The 22,518-nt window shown below is 49.4% G+C and overlaps 1 protein-coding gene across 10 annotated transcripts in view; it reads left to right on the forward strand.

Annotated features, from left to right (window-relative positions):
• ZNF618 (zinc finger protein 618) overlaps positions 1–22,518 on the forward strand; it is a 189,134-nt gene that overhangs the window by 109,885 nt on the left and 56,731 nt on the right. For 7 of the 10 annotated variants that reach the window (XM_032164948.2, XM_058445570.1, XM_058445571.1 and 4 more), the window contains exons 3-4: positions 9,989–10,248; positions 19,977–20,072. In XM_032164948.2, the coding sequence (XP_032020839.1) occupies positions 9,989–10,248; positions 19,977–20,072 (356 nt within the window). The remainder of the gene's footprint in view (positions 1–9,988; positions 10,249–19,976; positions 20,073–22,518) is intronic. The other 3 variants (XM_058445576.1, XM_032164946.2, XM_032164947.2) reach the window with 1 other exon arrangement.

A 22,518-nucleotide genomic window follows, 5' to 3' on the forward strand; every position in this document is an offset into this window, starting at 1 on the left:
TAGATAGCTCTTATTATTTTGAGATACGTCCCATCAATACCTAATTTATTGAGAGTTTTTAGCATGAAGGGTTGTTGAATTTTGTCAAAGGCCTTTTCTGCATCTATTGAGATAATCATGTGGTTTTTGTCTTTGGTTCTGTTTATATGCTGGATTACATTTATTGATTTGCGTGTGTTGAACCAGCCGTGCATCCCAGGGATGAAGCCCACTTGATCATGGTGGATAAGCTTTTTGATGTGCTGCTGGATTCGGTTTGCCAGTATTTTATTGAGGATTTTTGCATCAATGTTCATCAAGGATATTGGTCTGAAATTCTCTTTTTTGGTTATGTCTCTGCCAGGTTTTGGTATCAGGACGATGCTGGCTTCATAAAATGTGTTAGGGAGGATTCCCTCTTTTTCTATCGATTGGAATAGTTTCAGAAGGAATGGTACCAGTTCCTCCTTGTACCTCTGGTAGAATTCAGCTGTGAATCCATCAGGTCCTGGACTCTTTTTGGTTGGTAAGCTATTGATTATTGCCACAATTTCAGAACCTGTTATTGGTCTATTCAGAGATTCAACTTCTTCCTGGTTTAGTCTTGGGAGGGTGTATTTGTCGAGGAATTTATCCATTTCTTCTAGATTTTCTAGTTTATTTGCATAGAGGTGTTTGTAGTATTCTCTGATGGTAGATTGTATTTCTGTGGGATCGGTGGTGATATCCCCTTTTTCGTTTTTTATTGCATCTATTTGATTCTTCTCTCTTTTCTTCTTTATTAGTCTTGCTAGCGGTCCATCAATTTTGTTGATCTTTTCAAAAAACCAGCTCCTGGATTCATTAATTTTTTGAAGGGTTTTTTGTGTCTCGATTTCCTTCAGTTCTGCTCTGATTTTAGTTATTTCTAGCCTTCTGCTAGCTTTTGAATGTGTTTGCTCTTGCTTTTCTAGTTCTTTTAATTGTGATGTTAGGGTGTCAATTTTGGATCTTTCCTGCTTTCTCTTGTGGGCATTTAGTGCTATAAATTTCCCTCTACACACTGCTTTGAATGTGTCCCAGAGATTCTGGTATGTTGTGTCTTTGTTCTCGTTGGTTTCAAAGAACATCTTTATTTCTGCCTTCATTTCATTATGTACCCAATAGTCATTCAGGAGCAGGTTGTTCAGTTTCCATGTAGTTGAGCGGTTTTGAGTGAGTTTCTTAATCCTGAGTTCTAGTTTGATTGCACTGTGGTCTGAGAGACAGTTTGTTATAATTTCTGTTCTTTTACATTTGCTGAGGAGAGCTTTACTTCCAACTATGTGGTCAATTTTGGAATAGGTGTGGTGTGGTGCTGAAAAAAATGTATATTCTGTTGACTTGGGGTGGAGAGTTCTGTAGATGTCTATTAGGTCCACTTTATGTAGAGCTGAGTTCAATTCCTGGATATCCTTATTAACTTTCTGTCTCATTGATCTGTCTAATGCTGACAGTGGGGTGTTAAAATCTCCCATTATTATTGTGTGGGAGTTTAAGTCCCTTTGTCGGTCACTCAGGACTTGCTTTATGAATCTGGGTGCTCCTGTGTTGGGTGCATATATATTTAGGATAGTTAGCTCTTCTTGTTGAATTGATCCCTTTACCATTATGTAATGGCCTTCTTTGTCTCTTTTGATCTTTGTTGGTTTAAAGTCTATTTTATCAGAGACTAGGATTGCAACCCCTGCCTTTTTTTGTTTTCCAGTTGCTTGATAGATCTTCCTCCATCCCTTTATTTTGAGCCTATGTGTGTCTCTGCACGTGAGATGGGTTTCCTGAATACAGCACACTGATGGGTCCTGACTCCTTATCCAGTTTGCCAGTCTGTGTCTTTTGATTGGAGCATTTAGCCCATTTACATTTAACGTTAATATTGTTATGTGTGAATCTGATCCTGTCATTATGATGTTAGTTGGTTATTTTGCTCGTTAGTTGCTATTGTTTCTTCCTAGCCTCGATGGTCTTTACAATTTGGCATGTTTTTGCAGTGGCTGGTACCGGTTGTTCCTTTCCATGTTTAGTGCTTCCTTCAGGAGCTCTTTTAGGGCAGGCCTGGTGGTGACAAAATCACTCAGCATTTGCTTGTCTGTAAAGTATTTTATTTCTCCTTCACTTATGAAGCTTAGTTTGGCGGGATAGCAAATTCTGGGTTGAAAATTCTTTTCTTTAAGAATGTTGAATATCGGCCCCCACTCTCTTCTGGCTTGTAGAGTTTCTGCCGAGAGATCAGCTGTTAGTCTGATGGGCTTCCCTTTGTGGGTAACCCGACCTTTCTCTCTGGCTGCCCTTAACATTTTTTCCTTCATTTCAACTTTGGTGAATCTGACAATTATGTGTCTTGGAGTTGCCCTTCTCGAGGAGTATCTTTGTGGCGTTCTCTGTATTTCCTGAATCTGAATGCTGGCCTGCCTTGCTAGATTGGGGAAGTTCTCCTGGATAATATCTTGCAGAGTGTTTTCCAACTTGGTTCCATTCTCCCCATCATTTTCAGGTACACCAATCAGACGTAGGTTTGGTCTTTTCACATAGTCCCAAATTTCTTGGAGGCTTTGTTCATTTCTTTTTATTCTTTTTTCTCTAAACTTCCCTTCTGTCTTCATTTCATTCATTTCATCTTCCATCAGCAATACCCTTTCTTCCAGTTGATCGCATCTGCTACTGAGGCTTCTGCAATCTTCACGTAGTTCTCGAAACTTGGCTTTCATCTCCATCAGCTCCTTTAAGCCCTTCTCTCCATTGGTTATTCTAGTTATCCATTCTTCTAATATTTTTTCAAAGTTTTTAACTTCTTTGCTATTGTTTTGAATTTCCTCTCGTAGCTCAGAGTAGTTTGATCGTCTGAAGCCTTCTTCTCTCAACTCATCAAAGTCATCCTCCATCCAGCTTTGTTCCGTTGCTGGTGAGGAACTGCGTTCCTTTGGAGGAGGAGAGGTGCTCTGTTTTTTAGAGTTTCCAGTTTTTCTGCTCTGTTTTTTCCCCATCTTTGTGGTTTTATCTACTTTTTGTCTTTGATGATGGTGATGTACAGGTGAGTTTTTGGTGTGGATGTCCTTTCTGTTTGTTAGTTTTCCTTCTACCAGACAGGACCCTCAGCTGCAGGTCTGTTGGAGTTTACTAGAGGTCCACTCCAGACCCTGTTTGGCTGGGTGTCAGCAGCGGAGGCTGCAGAACAGCGGATTTTCGTGAGACCACAAATTCAGCTGTCTGATAGTTCGTCTGAAAGTTTTGTCTCAGAGGAGTACCCGGTTGAATGAGGTGTCAGTCTGTCCCTACTGGGGGGGTGCCTCCCAGTTAGGCTGCTCAGGGGTGAGGGACCCACTTTAGGAGGCAGTCTGTCCGTTCTCAGATCTCCAGCTGCGTGCTGGGAGAACCACTACTCTCTTCAAAGCTGTCAGTCAGACAGGGACCTTTAAGTCTGTGGAGGTTCTTGCTGAGTTTTTGTTTGTCTGTGCCCTGCCCCCAGAGGTGGAGCCTACAGAGGCAGGCAGGCCTCCTTGAGCTGTGGTGGGCTCCACCCAGTTCGAGCTTCCTGGCTGTTTTGTTTACCTAAGCAAGCCTGGGCAATGGCGGGCGCCCCTCCCCCAGCCTCGCTGCCGCCTTGCAGCTTGATCTCAGACTGCTGTGCTAGCAATCAGCGAGACTCCGTGGGCACAGGACCCTCCGAGCCAGGTGCGGGACACAATCTCCTAGTGTGCCGTTTTCCAGGCCCGTTGGAAAAGCGCAGTATTGGGGTGGGACTGACCCGATATTCCAGGTGCCGTCTGTTTCCCCTTTCTTTGACTAGGAAAGGGAACTCCCTGACCCCTTGCGCTTCCCGAGTGAGGCAATGCCTCGCCCTGCTTCGGCTCGCGCACAGTGCGCTTCACCGACTGTCCTACACCCGCTGTTAGGCACTCCCTAGTGAGATGAAACCGGTACCTCAAGCAGAAATGCAGAAATCACCAGTCTTCTGTGTCGCTGGGGCTGGGAGCTGGAGACTGGAGCTGTTCCTATTCGGCCATCTTGGCTCCACCCTGTTTCTTCAAATTTCATGTTGCACCATGTATTGGTTGCCCATGGCTGATTTCGCTCCTGTTGCTTCACTACAACAGAAGTTTATACACTCCTTGGGGTCAGAAGTCTGAAATGAAGGTGTTGGAAGAGTCAGATTCCCTCTGAAAGCCCCAGGGGAAATCTGATCTTTGTCACTGCCTGCTTCTGGTGGCCATCAGCATTCCTCGACTGTGGCCACATCATTCCAGCTCTACCTCTCTGGGCGTGCATTGCCTTCTCTCCTCTGTAACTTCTCTTCTGTCTGTCTTAAATCTCCCTTTGTCTTATAAAGACACTTACTGCATTTAGGGGCCACTCAGCTAATCCAAGGATGAGCCTAATCTCAAGATCCTTCACTTAATTACATCTGCAAAGACCCTTTTTCCAAATAGGGTCATATTCACAGAATCCGGAGATTAGGACATGGACATATCTTTTAGGGGGCTACTGCTCACCCCACCACAGAGAGAAAGAGGCCTAAATCTGTATACATCAGGCAAAAAGCAAAGCTGTGTGTATTGAAGATGGGGAGTCTTAGAGCCTTGCTCAACACTACCATCCCCATTCCAGCCTCATGGGTGCATCTAAGAGCCATTGCTATGGAACCCCTACACCTTCAAGGAACATACTTTGAGAATCATTACCTTAGAGAAAGGCCATCTGTCTTAGGGAACTTCTTGGGCAGGGATCCACTTGGTCTGGCTTCTCTCCTGGTCAGCTTGCACAATTAGTAACCGGTGACCACGGATAGCAGGTACTTACTGAAAAATATCCTTTTAATGCTTGACTTTGGATTTTATGTTGAAGTGTGACTCGGGTTAAATATAAAATTCATAGCATATCTTGAGCAACTATTTTGTAGTTATCTATATATAAATCTATTTTACAGCGACACAAATAGAATAGATTATGGAGTGTCAGCATGTAGATAGATTCCAAGTGCTTTTTCACTAATATACCTAATGATTCGTGCTGAGAATATCCAAGGGCTTTACTGTACATTTAAATGGATATAATTAAAATAATGAGCTCTATTTTAAAAAATGATATATGAAAAAAAAATTTTAGAGAAGTTAGAAGGAGCTGCGCCACTAACTCAAAGTGATATAAGTACTTCTGTGATTCCATTGTTATTAGGACACCTAATTAAATGCAAAGCATTTGAGAAAAGCAACATTTGGGCTTGTAAATCTAAAGCCTAGAAGTCGGCGGGGAAGAGAAGGAAGTTGCCCATGCCTTTGTCGCAGCAAGGACTCGGGGGCATCACGTTTAAGGGAGGGGATGGTTATGTGCTGTTGTGCCCGTGGGCGATAGAGGGCGGCTCACTGGTCCCCATCTTCTGCGAACTCAGTCAGGAATCTGGCTGGTCATGCAGCTGCAGCTGTATTTGCCAGTGTGACCTCTGATTTGTTTGGGGTGGGAGATGTGGGTACAAGAACTAGGGAGAGGCTGCCTTTTCATGGGAGAAAGACATTCCCCTGTGCCTGACTCTCAGCTCCAGGTGTTAAGGGCACTCCAGGTGACCTGAGACTCTGGTGGTTCAGTGGAAAGAACAAAGGATGGGGAGTCTGGAGATGCGAGTTCTAGTTTTGACTCTGCTACACGTCCTGTGCCTTTGGAGAGAACCTCTCCTGTGATGCCTTCATACCTGGCCCTGTTGCAAATGGGTGACCATCCATTCTAGAAACCCATCTCAAGGATATACTCTGCTGTTCCAGTGGGCCCCAGGGAGTCTTAGGAGGCATATGTCCCAGTGCCTGCGTACTAGAAGGCAGGTATCCTTTTGGTCATTCAGCAAATATCGTATTTATGGAGCACCTAATATAGGCCTACTGGATGCTGGGTATAAGAGGTGCACAACACTCCCGAGGGCCCCACCTACTCTTAGGACAAATGCAGTTTGGTGAGCCAGTGTACAAAGCATTTTCAGGTAACAGGGCTGCAAAGGAAATAAAACAAGGCAATGAACTAGAAGCTGGACTGGAATTTCGGGAAGGGGACAAGCAAGCCAAGATGAGTTCATTAGGACACAATGGGAGGATGGCTGTCAGAGTCACCTGTGCAAGGAAGACGTGGCATTCAGAGAGGGAGTCTGACTCTGCCTCAAGCAAGCCAGGAAGGCTTCCCAGAGGTGAGGATGTCATCATGAACCAATGTCGTCATCATCATGGCAGCTGCCATTCATGGAAATCCACTCTGTGCCAACCCCCACAGCTGGCAAGAGTCATGGTCCTTCTTTAGACAAGGAAACAGAGGCTCAGAGAAGGGAGTCTCTTGCCCAGGACTGCAGGGTGTGGGGGTGGGCAGATGAGAGTTCAACCCAGCCTGCCTGACTCCTACAGCTCCTCCCTTCCCCTACCAGAATGCCATGATGGTGGTGAGGACTTGAGAGCAGGAAAGGACACTGAATCTTTTCAGATGGCATGGTCAGGTGCTCTCGAGGCCTCAGGCTGAGCTTCACTGGCTATGAAGAAAGCCGGGGTAAGGGAGTTCGGGGCGGAAGGCCCCATCTGTTTCCTCTCCTTCCATCTCTTTGCCCACTGAGCCTCAGGGCCCTGACCATTAGCACCCATGAGGTCTTAGCTAGGAAATGGGAATGTCAGCTGCTTTCTTTATCCCCCAGCTTGAATGTGAATACACATCATTCACTATCAGCTTCATCAGCATGACCACCTCTGCAGCACTAGGCAAAGTCCTCACTCCCTCACTGCCTGTATCCCATTACTGAACAGTGGTAGAGCTGGCATTCAAACCCTTGTTGGTCCAACTCCACAGCCCATACGCCAAATGCCTATGCCACATAAACTTGCATCCTCTGCACATGCCCCTCCCCTGCCTGCCATAAAAAAGACAGTTAAACATCTCCACTGGTAGCTACTGTTCTAGGTCCTATATAGACATTACCTTGTTTTGCATCACAGCACTCACTGTGGGGTAGGTACTGTGTTTGTCCCCAATGTATGGATGTGAATACTGAGGCTTGGAGGAGTCAAGTCACTTATGTAGGCACCTGCAACTGGCAGTTTTGAGATTTGACCCTTGAGATTTGACCCTAGGATGATCCAACTTCCAAGTCTGGTGCTTGGCCCATTTCACTCCCGCCAGGCCATCAGCCAGTCTGCTCCAGTGCTTCTCGTGATGGGGAGCTTACCACCTCCAGGGGATCCCCTTTTCTTGTTGGCCAGCAGCAGGAATCACCTCCCTCTCTAAAGCCACAGCTGTCCTCTTGTGACTTGCTGGACCTGCCAGTTCTTGTTATGTCTTAGGCCTCACAGAACTTGAGACTTCTTTGCCCTGTGGTGTCCTGCAGCTAGGCGGGGCCGTGCTCCCCTCTGGGGGGCCTGGGGGACTCTTGCTCATGATATTATCCCCCACAAAGGTAGCAGCAGCCCGGAAAGCCAGGGAACCTCCTGCCCTCCTGCTCACCCAGGAGCACCTTGGTTTTGGCTCTGTTCTGGATGCTGAAGGTCAAAGGTGGGTGATGTGGGGCAGCCTCGGCTGTGGGTGAAGAGGCTTCCCTCTGCAAGTTTGTCTCCCAGTCCGGGCTGCCTGCATCAGGTCCCCGTCGCACCTTGTACCACCCACATGACTTTGGGTACGTTATTTCACCTCTCAGTGCCACAGTTCCTAGACTGTAAAGTGGAGCTAATACCAAGATTTCCTTCCTAGAGTCATTGCTAAGGATGAAAGGAATTAGTATGTTAGAACAGTGCCAGGCACATAGGAGGCTCTGTTTAAGTGTTTCTTAAGTAAATTAAGGAAATGAATTCTGAGGCAATTGAATCATGCAGTTTTACACTTTCTTACCGTGGAGAAGGGCAAAAGCTCAGACAGTATGTCTGGTGGCCCTGATGAGACAGACGCATGAGGAGGAGGCGCCACTGGGTGCCAAAGAAGCTCTAACAGTGTGTCATTATTAACAATGGTCATGGTGACCGTGTCTTGAGAGCAGTTCCAGGCCAGGTGCTGTGCTGAGTACTTTCCATGTGTTCGTTGAGTAAAATCTGCATGACAACCCCGTTAACTCCATTTTGCAGACGGGGAAACCAAGGCTCAGAGGTTAGGTGGCTGGCTTGAGGCCCACAGCGAGGAAGTGGTTAGCGCGATAGCCCTTGCTCCTGACTGGTTTTCCCAGCATGCCTTTGCACTCGTGTTCCGTCCATCTGAGTCCTGGCCTCCTGTATGAGTCATCTTGGGCTGCTGTTAACAGAGTGCTGTGGGATGCCATGCCTAATGCTATAGGCTTAATTAAACAACAGAAATGTATTTTCTCACAGTTCTGGAGGCTGGAGGTTGTCAGCACAGTTAAGTTCTGGTGAGGGCTGCCTCCTGGCTGTAGAGGGTCACCCTCTCACTGTGTTCTCACGTGGGGGAGAGAGCAATCTCTTTCCCTTCTTAGAAAGCCACCAATCCCCTCATGAAGGCCCCTCCGATGTGACCTCATTTAACCACATTTAACCTCCCAAAGACCCTTTCTTCAGATCCAGTCACATAGGGGGTTAGGGCTTCACCATCTGAATTGGAGGCACACAGTTCAGTCCATAGCACCTCCCTGTGGTCTTCCTCTGTCCTCTCCTCATTAGCTGGGGGCTTCCCTCTCTATCTTTGCTCAGTTTCCCAACCTTTCTCCACCTTGGATGAAAGCTGAAGCTGGGAAGGACAGCAGATGTGATTAAACCCATGCTCCTGTGATAAACAGGGCTGCCGAAACCCAAAGAAGAGAAAAGTCTTACCCAAGGCCACACAGCAAGCCCATTGTAGATCGAGGACTGGAGCCTGGGTCCCTGAGTCCCAGCCCAGTGCCCCTGCTGTGCTGCAGTTGAAATGCTGGCATCCCCTGTCTTGAGTCTGGGCCTTGAAATTCACAGACCACGCTCTCCTCTGGCACAGTGGAGAGGCTGGCGTGGCCAGGGCAGTGTCTCTGGGCCTGGAACATGACTCCATTTCCCAGTATGTGCACGCCTCAGCTTCCCCACCTCACAGGCAGCAGTCATGGGGATGCTTCCCTTGTCAGAAGGATGTGGGGCCCTTAGGATGATAACATGGACAGCTGTGTTGAAAGGAGGATGCTTCAGGAGTGGATGGCAGGCACCTGGCTTCCTGCCTTGGCCTGTCCCCGATTTTATGTCTGGCCTGAGCAAATCACAGCTCTGCTTTAGTCCGTAATGTCCCCCTCACGAAGGACATTCAGTGACCCACGCCCTGCCCTCTTCAGAACTGACATCATTACCTCGATGATGTTTTCCGATGTTTGAAGAGCCCCCTCCATGCCACAGTGTTGGCTCCATGACATCTCAACCCAGTGAGTCTTTTTGAATTGGAGTTTCCCATTTGTAAAACAGGAGCAGGGAAGAGCCTGGACAAGATCCCGAGCCTTCTTGCCTAGGAACGAAGGGAACAACACTGGATACTGCGTACATCAAGGCACTGAAACCCTTACCGCCCAAAGCGTAGTTTGAGGCCCAGCAGCCCTGGCCCCACCTGAGAGCTTGTTAGAAATGCAGAATCTCTGAGTGAGGCGTGGTGGCATGGTGCCTGGAGTCCCAACCACTCAGGAGGCCGAGGTGGGAGGGTTGCTTGAGCCCAGGAGTTTGTGTTGTGCCTGCGCAGCATAGTGAGACCCATCTGTAAAAAGGAAAAGAAATGCAGAATCTCAGGCCCTACCCCGGAACAGCTGAGCCAGAATCTGCATTTTTTTCAAGATCCCCAGCTGATCTGTACGCACACTGAGGTCTAAGAAGAACTGATTTCAGCCAGCTGGAGGTGCCCTTTTAGGTCACTTGTAACTCCAATTATGATAAGTGCAAGCAAGTAAGTGGCAAGTGAGGCAACTGGGCACATCTAGACCTCTTGAGACCTCAGCTTCCCCAACTGTAAAATGGGTGGAGTTGGAGCCTTTCTTGCTCCAACTTCTTCTGGAGGAAGAAGGTATTGAACGGAATTTCTTCTTTCCCAGGGAGCGCTTGAAGCGCAGCCAGAAGAGCACCAAGGTGGAGGGCCCAGAGCCGGTGCCAGCCGAGGCCTCACTGAGTGCCGAGCAAGGAACGATGACGGAGGTGAAGGTGAAGACGGAGCTGCCCGATGACTACATCCAGGAGGTGATCTGGCAGGGCGAGGCCAAGGAGGAGAAGAAGGCGGTCAGCAAGGATGGGACCAGCGACGTGCCTGCCGAGATCTGTGTGGTGATCGGCGGCGTCCGCAACCAGCAGACCCTTGGTGAGTGCCCAGCGTCTGTGGTCAGGGTGGAGACCAGGGTGGGAACATGGAGTCAGAGTCCTGGGGAAAAGGGGCCTGGCGCCTCTGCCCCCTTCCTGGCTGAGAGAACCTTTGCTGGCTTCCCTCTGCATTCAGGGAGAGATCTCAGCTTCTTAGACTTGCCTTTGCTTGTGCAGTTTCCGGCTGGAGAGCTCTTTTTCTGCTGGGCAGCAGGACCCTATCCATCCGTCAATACCTTGTATAAGTCAAATGCCTGGAACCTTCTAGGGGCCCAGTGAATCCCTTTGTCTGTCTTAGGGCTCCCATACCCCTGGGGGGTCTCGCACAGCCCTTACTGCTCGGTGTCCTAAATGCCTCTCTGCTTTTCTCCCTCCTGGAGGGAGGGAGATCCCAGTGCCGGAGCTGCTCAGAGCAGATACCCCATCAGGATTGGATCAGTGACAGATGGTGCTTCCCCTGCCTCTTCTGGCCTGGGCCAGGCCCAGAGGAGCTCTGTGGAAACTCACATCTTAGCAACAATTTCTCTCCCTCTGGTCCCCAGCATTCGCCGGGGATACCCCTCAGGGGCCCCCTGCACTGCTGCCAGGTTCACAGACTCAAATGCCCACAAGGCCCAACAAATATGTTTATTTAGCATAAATAGAGATGAGCCAACAGGACAGGTGGTGGGGACCGTGTCCAGTTAGAGAACGCACACCACGTGTGTGGAGGGCGGCTGCTGCTCAGCTGCTGCGCTGACGGTTGCTGGGTGGGGATATGGCTCAGCGTTGCCACATCTCTGGACAATTCGCATGCCAGAAATGAAGATTTTGATGGGAATTCTTTTGGCTTTAAATGTTGGCAACCAATTGACCTTTTGAAATCTGCCAAACAAAACATGTCTGTGGGTCAGAGTCCCTATGGGCACAAGTTTGCAACCCCTGGTCTGTGAAATAAAGTCCGTGTTCCTGGCGTGGAGGCCTTGCCTGGTCTGGCTCCAGATTTCTGCTTTCCTCCACACCCTCCTCCATGTTTCCAAGGCTCAGTGTGTTCTTAGAAGTGCTGCTGCTGTCCCGGCCTCTGCTGCCTTCCTGGTCCAGCTCTGGCTCACCTCCTACTGACTTCCAAGCACCTCCATCTTCCTGGTGCACATCCTGGATGCGGCACCACAGCCTCGTTTCTGCAAGTTTAGACTCAAGTCCTGGTGCCTTTTCTTCCCAGTTGTTGAGAATCATCCTTAAACTCCCTTTCCCAGCTGTTCCCTGCTGGTTGTGGCCATCTCAGCCCCACCTGGGTCATGGCAGCATCCTGATAACAGCCATGCTTTTGCAGCTTGCCTACCCTCTGCCCTGGCTGCCAGGAGGCTTTGGCCAAAACAGAATACCAACCATGTTGCTCCCCTGCTTATAACCCTGGGACTCCCTACTGTCTCTAGAGTTGAGGTCAGAGCATTAAGAGCCTCCATAACCTGAACCTTCTAGCCCCATTTCTTGCTTCTGGTCTTCCCAGACCTTTCATTCCAGTGTAGTCTGCTCTTCCTGTACTTTGTGTATGCTGTTGCCTCTCCCAGGAATGCCTTCCCCCATTTCCACTTGCCCAAATCCAACCTATCCTTCAAGGCCAACTCCAGTGCCACCTCCTCCCAGAAGACTTCCTTGATCTCTTCTGGTGAGAGTGGGCTGTTTCTACCCTGCTCCTCAGTTGGTGCACTTTCTACTTTCGTTTTAGATTAGAGGGGCCCTGTCTGTTCCTGTCTTTTCCATGAAAGTGGAAACCCCTAGAGATTGGGGTTCCAGGACCTGCCTGATTTATGTCTCCATGTTCCCTGCTTCCACTCTGTAATACCAAACAAAGTATTGGTTTCTGGGAGTGGTGATGTTGACACTGGTGCTGCAACTTTCAAGGTGAGGCCAGGTTATGCTGCAGTAACAAAAGATCCTGAAAGGTACAAGGTATCTTAGTAGCTCAAAACCACAGCAGTTTATTTCTTGTTCACAGTACATGTCCATTGTGGGTCAAGAGGGAGCTCTGCTCCCCTCTGGTCCCAGACTAAAAGCTGTCATGTAGAATGCTGCCAGCCAAGTGACAGAGGGAAAGCACGCTTTGGAGAGACTTACGCGGGCAATTAACTGCTGCAGCCAGAGAGAGAGAGGTTAATTCTGCTCACAGTCATTGGTCGGAACTAGTCACACGGCCCCACCCAACCTCAAAGAGGCTGGGAAATGCCGTCCTCCCATATGATGGAATAGGGGTGAACCAGGAATGTTTGGGGGGGCGCAGGAGTGACTTAGGCCAGTGTGGAATGAGAGAGTGAGTCTTTTCAGGGGCCTGCGCTGACGTTCCTCCATCCATATTCACTCCCGGACGACAGGGAGTGTGTTAATCACTGGTGGATTTATTAGTTAATGGAGACCTGCCCTTGCTCTCTTTGGTATCTGTGTGTGTTAAGACTCGTTAGACCCAGTAGCTGTTTCTGCCCTTCACCAGGAGATGCCCAGGGAAGGATGGTTGAATCTGAATCCTGGGATAGAGCCAGAGGTCTGGATTCAGTGGGGAAAGCCTTGGGCAGCTAGGCCAGGGAAATGCTGGGAATCTTCCTCAGGCCAGCTGCCTGCACAGTGAGAGCCCCAGGACCTGTGAGCCTCATGCCAGCCACCGATGCTGATTTCCAGCTCAGCTGCTGCTCAGCAGCAGGGTCCTTGGCCTCGCTGTGCCTTAGTGTCCTCCTGTGTTAAATGAGGCATGGTCCCCGTCCCGGCCACCTCATAGGCGTGGCCATCCAAGGCAGCAGTGGAAGGAAACAGTGTTGCCTGAGGAGAATGAGCTGGGATCCTTGGACTGGGAGTGAATCCAGGCTCCATGACTTAATAGGTGTGCTATCTCGGACCCTGTCTGTCTCAGTTCTTACAATTACGAAATCATCAGGCTATCTGAATATTCAATGAGATAATGTATGTGAAGTGCTCCACATTGTGCTTAGTAAACAAGTAGCTAGTATTCTCAGTAGTACTAATATTAATAGTATAAAATGCCTCTTCAAGAGGAAGGAATAGTCATTGTTTCTGATTTTTCCAATCTAAGAAGTAAGCCATTGTGATATATTGAAATGATGGGATGGGGAAGAAAGTCGGCGCAGGATAAGGTGTTAGAAGACACGGGTTCCAAGTGGGCTTCAGTTTTCTCCCCTGAGAACTGGACTGGGAAACCTGTCTGGACCTTGGTGTTCCTTCTAGTACTGCTTCCCTCCAATTCAGGGACTTTGAGGATCTTGTAATCTGCTTTGGGCAGACTCTTGTGAAAAAGATTTAGAAGCCCCAGTGACAAGGGACGTGTGGAGCTGCCATGGTGGAGCCCTACTGAAACAGGGCCAGAGTGCTCCCTGCTGTCACGGCAGCTCATCTTGCATGCTGGAAGGCAGGCTCTTCTGCCTAGGGATGGGGGTTTTCTTCCAAGGGTCAGGCTCAGAGGAAGCTGGCTTGGCCTCATCACCAGGAAAGAAGGGCATTTAAAAACAAAATCAGTGTTAGAGTTGAACCTTTTGAACTCCTCTCATCTCAAGATGGCAAGTAGATTTTAACTTGTGGGTTAAGTCCAGGCAGTTGCTACTGGCTATAAGGAGTTCTCTGTTGAGAATTCTAAAAGGTGGCATGATTGATTGTTGATGTCTGCCCTGGATGTAGAGGTGGGCAGTGGAGCTATGCATGCTGTCAATTTGGTACCCCTGACCTCCTTATTTTATAGAGGGGCAGACAAGCCTGAGGAAAGGAGGAGAGTTGCCCAGGGTCACCCAACAAGTTGGTGACATTTTCTTTCGTGTTATGAAGGGCCTACTCCACCTCACAACACCTACCTCCCACCTGCTTCTGAAAGTGTATCAAGGAGGGAAAGCTCTCCCAGGGACCTGGCTGGGGTGGGATGCTGGTTAGAGCTTGCTTTTAAGTGAGCTCCTGTTGCAGTGTGCATTCGTTGTCCTGGTCACCGGGCATGGGGGAGTTAACGTGCTCCTGGGGCACTTGGCAGGGAGTGCTGGGTGCTGTGGTGCCAAGGGCCTCCTGAGTACTTCGCTCACCCAGCCTTGCTCCGGGCTCAGAGATGGGCTCTGTTGCTGAGTAGAATGGTGTTCCTGTTCAGTCACCCAGTGCTGCGCCATGAGGGAGCCTCCCCGAGTCCACACTGACCCTTTAATAGCCATCAGACAAACAATGTTTCCAGTGACACAAACATTATCCAAGGCACTTCCCATGGAGGAGCCCGGGTCATGGACACGCAGATGGCATTTGGCAGCTTCTCCTGCTGGAGTCAGGAGGGGCATCAGTGCCCAGGAGGCTGACTGCCAAGTTCGCAGTGGTTGCTGCTGCTTCCCTGCTGCCCAGAGAATTCCCTGTGCTGAGAAGGGTGTCTCTCACTCCAAGAAAGAAATTCACCGCCATTGGAGGTGGTGCAGGGTTTGGGGGCAAGACCAGGAGCTTCCTTTTATAGCAAGAAGAGCAGAGATGATAGATACTAAACTTCATAACTTTGTTGGATAAAAGCAGAAATGAAAGAAAGGAAGTTAACAGACGCCTGCACCCACTTGACAGCCTGCATGAACAGCTCTGTATGGCAGCCCCAAGAAGGAAGGGCAGACCACACTTGAGGTTTCAGGGGCTCCTCTAGGAGGATGAGTAAACACAAGGCACTACCATTGCTCCTGCAGTGCCAAGGGCCTCCTGAATACTTCGCTCACCCAGCCTCACTCTGGGTTCATGGCAGTCCCATGTTCATGGCAGACACTGCGAATTGATTACTGTACATTGTCCAATGATGCACCTCAGAATCCTTCTCAACACAGTATGCCAAGAGGTCTCTGCCAGTCAGGTAGAATTGAAAAATTAGAAGTGGAAACCTACTTGCCATTCTTTTTGATGAAGATAAGGCAAGTTGGGTTTACAACAATCAGAGCATCCAGCCCTTAGACTATTTCCTGGCTCTAAGAGATAAGGATGTCCGCATCCCATTATGGTGGTCCAGGTGTACTGTCAAGCGGTGGGTACTCTTTCCTGTGCTGTGAAATCACTGGTCCTTAATCCTGAGGTGGTTACTAATGAGGGAATCCAGGGAGAGCAGTAGGGGCCCGGAGACCCGAGGCTTAACTGAGTTTCCTCAGTTGCAGTGCAGGAGATCGTGGAGGGAATGAGTGGCCCAGACTTGACTCCTCTTCACATGGGGGACAGGGACCAACTGGGTTATTCCCCATTAGTGGAGACCTGAAGGGGGGATGATGTAATCTAAATATTCACAACTTACAACATTTTGCAAGGTGCGCATGGAGCAGACACATTCCAGGGTGTCCTAGCCAATACCGAGAAGTCTCCAGGAGGGGATTTCAGCTCAGTAAAAGGAAGGACTTCGTGTGACCGTGGGAACTGTTTGGTAACTGGACATAAGCCTGTGAGGGAGTGAGTTCCCCGTCCTGACATAGGTGATCAGGGAGGGTCACTGGACAAAGTGCAGGAGGGGGAGTCAAGGATGAGCTAGATGGGAGACTGGATTCTGCAAGGATGTTTCCAGGCAGCAAGCTTTCAGGACCGAGGTACAGAGGTGTTCTCACACACATAGGGCAGCCCAGAGAGCCAGGAAAAGAGGAGGAAGGAGCTCCAGCCAGGAGGCAGCAGCCAGGCTATGGCGCTGGAAGGAGCAGCAGAAGAGCTTGACAGTCATTCAGACACAGCCACGTGGGTTTCAGCCTGTGACAGACCCAGGCAGCGTAGGTGCCAGGTCCTGCCTCATCGTGCCAGCTGATAGTTAGTTTCCTGTTTCAATAGGTTGTTGGCAGGGCCTCACACAAGAGCCTGCCAGAACCAACACTCAGCTCTTTGCTGCAGCCACTCGGAAAGGAGGAGTTCTGGCCACCCTCCCAGGCGCGTCCTGTCTCTGCTACTGACGCTTCCTCTTGTGGTCTGAAGGGTTAGAGGGTCCCTGTTAGAAAGGGCCCCTGGGCTGTAAGTCAAGAGCCCAGGGTTTACCCTACTGTGGGGCCTTGGATAAGCCCCTTAACTTCTCTAAGCCACCGTGTCTTGAATGGTCAGTAGGTAGAATAAAAGTCTGCCCCTCTTTCCAGTAGAATTGTTGGGGGCAGAGTGACGTAATAGGTATGGAAGTGTTTTTAACAGGGGACAAAAAACGTAAAACCAGTACCACTACTGTTAGCTGAAACCTCAGGACATTGATACCTCTGGGGTTACCTCTAGAGTGACAGGAACCTAAAAGGCCAAGGTTTTCAAACATTTGTTTTTGCTCAATACCTCCTAAAAGAATTTTGAAAACTGTATATTCTTTTTCACATTTGAGTTGACATCTAACATTTTTATCCAAAGTTTAAATCATTGCAAAGGATATAATTTCCAGGATATTGTGTAAAAAAAAAAAAAAAAAAAGGTGGCATTTCGGAAATAAAACTGTGAACCAATTTTCAAAATGTATCCAAGGGAATCCAAACACTACCACTATTTGATATCCGCCATCATCACTTCAAAAACATATGAACAAGCCTATCTTTAACAGTCAGAAATTTTACATCTTTTCTTTTTCTCCTTGAGCTCATATTTCCAATCCACTGCCCCCACAGGGTTTTATCCTAATGTAAAATATATTTTTTATGCTTGAAAGTCTTTTATTGATCACTGTTTCACACTCATCGCCATAATAAGATGTACATAAATTGAAATTGAAATTTCTAAAAAAAAAAAAAAAATTTCCTGGGATCATAAAGCTCTACATTCTGCAACATTTTTTTTCCAGATTGAGTTGTTATTAGCATACAATTCATCAAAAATAAATTTAGGTAAATAGTAAATGTAAAAGTAAAAAATTACTGAGAATGCATCTCTTAATGAAATGGATAGGGCTTCATTTCTTTCTCAATTGGCTCATGTATCTGTGAATTAATATTTCTTATTGCTAGAAGGAGACAAGATTCGGCATTAATTTAATTCCTGTCTTTTGGTTTTTGTAGGTCTAAGTGCTTAGAAAGCTCAGTCACATAAATAAGTAGCTGGCAGTGGATAGAGTTTTGTTTTAGCAGTGTCACTCAATTCTTTGAATTCCTTCCAACTTGTATGCCAGAAATCACACGGGGGTCTATCATCAGACGATATTTTTAATGGTCTCTTCGCTGACAACTCCATTAGATCCTCCTCTAATTTTGTTGAGAGCAGAGAGTTGGAAATCACCCGATTCGAAAAAGGAGTTGTTCCTGGTCATTAGATCCACTCACTTTCTGAGCCCGACACCGGTATTGTAGGGTCACCTCTTTGCTTGGAGCCCCAAGGTTTTCATCTCTTGGGGAAGGCACCATGGTAGGATTAGGGGTGGGTGAAAGGATTGTCTTTTGTTTGTAACGTGGCACAAGGGTAAAGGTGAGAGTGGGAAGAACCAGTGAGTGGGGCCTCCCACCTGCCAGTTTCTCTGGCACATTGATTTTAGGAAAGAACACATTTAGAAGCTGATGATTCTCTTAAGGCTGCATGGACCTACTTACCCCTTGGGCAGCCACCACACACCCCCAGGAGATTTGTGCTTCACTTGGAAGACCCTGCTCCAGAGGACATTTGGTTTGAGGCCAAGCCCCAGAGCCTCAGGAAACCCACTTGTCCGTGACTTCCATGTTCAGATCCCCTGTCCTTCGGCAAGCCCCGGACCCAGCTCCTGTTGCATGTTTGAACAGAGAGGGCTGGGCACACTCCTAAGCATTTGTTCTCTGAACAGCGCCTCCTGAGACGCTCGGAGCTAAATATGGGACTGTCCATTGTAAGGAACCAGCCTTCTGTCCCTACCCTTGTGTTTCTCTTCTCTCATTCACCGGCTTTGGATTTCTATCTTGTCACGTTTTGTGTATCGTGAAAGGTGTCTGAGCTTCTCTAGACCTGGCTGGGTGCAAAGAGTTGCTACCCCACGTTCTTTCTCAGAAGCCTGCATCCTCTCCTAGGCATCTTCCTAGTGACCCCCTCTGTGACCTCAGGAACTAGACTTCCTGTCCTCACCTGGTCTGTCTGATGCTCTGGGAGGGAGCTAAGCTGGGTGTTTAGGGAAAGTGCTCAATTGGACCTGTGAACTCGGATTTGTTGGGATGGTGACTGTTGCATCACTTGAGATAGCAGGAATGGGGAGAGGAAAAGTCTGCTCCTGCCTCCTGTGTGCTGGCAAGCCCTGCCAGCCATCCCTGGCAGCAGTCCCAGGGCTCTCAACAGGGGACTCTGGGGAGTCCTGTGGCAGCACCAGACATAGTGGGGGGCTCTGCTGCCTTGTAGCATTTAAGGAAAGTGCCATGACTGAAAGGAACACACAGCTTGCTTGGCATCCAGCAGGTGACCTTGGGTGGTGGCAGTAGCATGGCTCTGGATCCCCAAGGCCTACTTTGAGTCCAGTTCCTTGCCAGCTACTAGCGGAGCTGATGCCCACCCTTGCAATGGATGTTGAGTCGCCAGCTTCATGAGGACTTCTGGGAAGATGGTGGACGGAAATGAGACCTGGTAAAGGTTCTGTCTCTTTCTTTTTTTCTTCTTCTTCCTCTTCTTTCTTCTTTCTTGTTTCTTCTTCTTTTTTCTTGTTCTTCTTTTTTCTTCTTTCTTTCTTTTTTTGAGATAGGGTCTTACTCTGTTGCCCAGGCTGGAGTGCAGTGGCATGATCATAGCTCACTACAGCCTCGACCTCCAGGGCTCAAGTGTTCCTCTCACCTCAGCCTCCCAAGTAGCTGGGACTACAGGTGTGCTCCACCATGCCCAGCTAATTTTTGTGTTTTCTGTAGAGATGGGGGTCTTGTTGTGTTGCCCAGGCTAGTCTTGAACTCATGAACTCAAGTGATCTGCCTGCCTTGGCCTCCCAAAATGCTGAGATTCACCACGCACAGCCCACAGGGACCATTTCTTCCTGGTGCTTTCCAAGAGGCTAGTTGTGTGGCTTGGGAGCAAATCAGATCTGACCAACCTCTGGTGCTATGCGTTGCCCCTCTGGTCCTCATTTTCCTCATCTGAAAAATGGGGATAATAATCACCTTTACCTGCTGGAATTGTGAGGATGAACTGAGCTGGTGTGAGAAGCCCCAGAGCCAGGACCCAGAGCCCACTAGCTGGCTGCATGAACTGGGTGAAATGCTGCACACAGCTCCCCTAGCCTCTGCTTCCTCACCCATGCCATGGGGCAGAGGTCAGTCTGCATGGAAACATTGCAGATGAAGTGAGCCCAGACAGGTGGTGATGGTGATAGCCATGGTTCATAGAGGAAAAAAGTGGCTGGGATGAACAGAAGAGGGAGCGTGCAGGGCAGGGAGTCAGGCATCGGGGCCGAGGACTGTCTGAGCTGAGTCCCCAAGAAGGCCCTCCTTGCGCCACTGCATCAGTCTGGGTCTGTGGTGGCCACAGGCCAGGGGGATGCGTGGACACTGCACCCGTGGGGCACATCTCCTTGGAGGGTGATTTTGCTGGAGGGTTTTTGGGTAGAAATTGTGTGTTCTAATCATATGATGAATCAGAATATAGAGAAAACACAAAACAATTCAGGGAGCTGTCGGCCCATGGCTGCTGTATTCTGCCGTGTGCCAGCCTCCCTTGGGAACATGTGGATGCCCCTTGGCCAGCACAAGGTTTTTAATGAAGAGATAGGCAGTGTGATCTTGTCCACGCTTCTCAAAGTGCAGCCAACTTCGCCCCTTCCCTAACCTTCCAGGCATTCTCCAACTTTAAGGGCTCTTTCTGATTTCTTACGTAATTCAGATGGAAAAGCGCCCGAAGGCAGCCCCCACGGTGGATCTGTGCGAAGCCGGTATTCAGGGACCTGGATTTTTGACCAAGCATTGAGATATGCATCTGGTACGTGATGGCCAAGGGGTAGTGCCTGATCCGGGGCCAGTATGGGTGGGGGCACAGCTGGACACAGCTGTCAGCTACAGACCTGAGTAAGCAGACCCTGCTATCATCTCAGGGTCAAGAGGGGCCACCTTCTCCATCCCCTGTCCTGGCTACACGTGAGCAAATCTGACTGGGACCGTGGAAGTACTGGACTACTGGAGGAACGATAGAGCATGTGGAAATCTGGACTCCTAGAATGTCCAGAGCATTTTGGCGGCACTTCCTATGGGCCGCAACTCTGAAACAGGCCAAGGGGACAAAAGGGTTCCAAGCCAAATGTGTTTGGGAGACCCTGGGTTAAACAGTAGCTGACCTCTCTCCCTGCAGGACTTCACAGGGCCTGTGGCTGCTCCTGTGCAGTGGCCTCCCCAGGGCAGGCCACGCCACGAGGTCTCCCTCATGCACGCTTGGCCATGGTCCTCTTTTTGCTGGGGTGCATTCAGGGAGTTGGGTTCCAAAGAATAAACTTTGGAGAATGCTGCTAGTAACAGCAGCTGACCTATATCGTGTGCCTGCTGCGGACCAGGCCTTGTGCTAAGGAGCCACCACGTTATCCCTCACAACCCGTCCCCCTGAGGGGTAGACAGTGTTACAGAGAGGAAACCTGAGGTGTGGGTGGTTCCATGACTTGTCCAGGGCTCCCTCTGCTGGGATGTGGTGAGCCAGGGTTTGCACCCAGGTTTGCTGGCATCGCTGCACTGAGGGCTGCCACTCTGGTGAACTCTCCCCATGCCCCACCTCTCACCTCTCTGGCCCCATCACATAGGGGAACCCGAAGCCCAGAGTCAGGCTGAGCAAGGCGCAGGCGGGGGCCCTGGGCCTTAGGCTGAGCAAGGGGCAGGCGGGGGCCCTGGGCCTTAGGCTGAGCAAGGGGCAGGCGGGGCCCTGGGTTTTATGCTGCATGAGGGGCAGGCTCAGGGTCCCTCCTGCCAGCACACAGTGCTCAGTCCAGAGACTCCGTGTGCCAGACAGGCTGCCTCACTCTGCATTGGGGGTCAGGTGCCAGCCGAGGAGAGGCTGAGGAGCCATCATGCCCCCCATGACTCCCTCTGTGAGGTGACACCTGCAGGCAAGGCTGCATGTGCCCTCAGCTCTCCCACAGCTTGGGGTGAACTCCATACTGCCTGCCAGGCGGGCCTTGGCTTGGCTGTAAGCGGTATCTACTACACTGACTTGGGCCGCCCACTGCAGTTGGGCCAGGGTCCTGCCTCTGTGCCCCAGGCGCTGCACTTGCTGCCCTAACGCCATCATCCTGCGTTGTCCCCGTGCCAGCTGGCCTGTCTGCTTCCTATTAGACAGAGGACAGGGAGCGCACCTTGCTCATTGCTGGGGCCACAGTGCCCGGCACATTGCAGGCACTCGTAAATTCTTCACTGGTTGAAGGGGAATTGGCAGAAACTGCTGAAGAGTGGGTGGAGGCAGCAGGAAGAGAGTTGGAGGCATTATTACTCAGTGACAGATGAGTACAGCAGCAAGACACCATGGATTTATGGAGCCCTCGCTGTGTGCCAATCACAGGGCTAAATACAAAGAAATATGCAATCTGATCTTTGCCCTCCACGTGATTGTATTTTTCCCTGTGTGACAAGGGTAATACACATACAAACCACTAAATAACAGACTACTAAATCCCACACTGGTGTTAGGATGACAGCGGCCATTGGAGTGACCCACAGTAGTACCAGTGGCACCAGCCCCTGTTCCTCAGTACCTGTGGTGTGCCAGCCGACTCACATGATGAACCTCGTTGATAGGGACCTCAGTCATGAATTGTAGGAATCAGAGTCCGGTTTTGCAGGTGGGGAAACAGAGGCTCAGACAAGTGAAAGGATGCATCCGAGATCAAAAAAAGGATGTGTCCGAGATCAAACAGATAAGGCAAACTTGTCCAGCCGACGGCCCGTGACCGCATGTGGCCCAGGATGGCTTTGAATGCGGCCCAACACAAAGTCATAAATTTTCTTAAAACATTGTAAGTCTTTTTGTGATTTTTTTTTTTTTTTTTTAGCTCATTAGCCATTGTTAGTGTTAGTGTATTTTATGTGTGGCCCAAGACAATTCTTCCGGTGTGACCCAGGGAAACCAAAAGGTTGGATCCGCCTGAGCTAAGGGATAGCAGAGCTGAACTAGGCTTCAGACTCCACATCCAGTGCTCTTCCAGCTTCGCTTCATGCCTCAGGTACACACTCAGGAAACGGGCCTCTGCTTCCAGGCAAGAATAAGGGAGTAGGAGTTAATGATCTTCACCTCACGGAGGGTCTGGTCTTGTGCTGGGAACACTCTTCGTGCAAACTCAGTCTTCACACCAACACACTTGAATCATCTGTATTTTTCCCAGGAGGAAATTGAGGCCCAGCCAGTGAATGGCAGAGTTAAGACTCTTATCCCAGGTCTGCCTCTCCCATCC

This window comes from Hylobates moloch, unplaced genomic scaffold, assembly GCF_009828535.3.
Source record: "Hylobates moloch isolate HMO894 unplaced genomic scaffold, HMol_V3 SCAFFOLD_10, whole genome shotgun sequence".
Classification (NCBI taxonomy): domain Eukaryota; kingdom Metazoa; phylum Chordata; class Mammalia; order Primates; family Hylobatidae; genus Hylobates; species Hylobates moloch.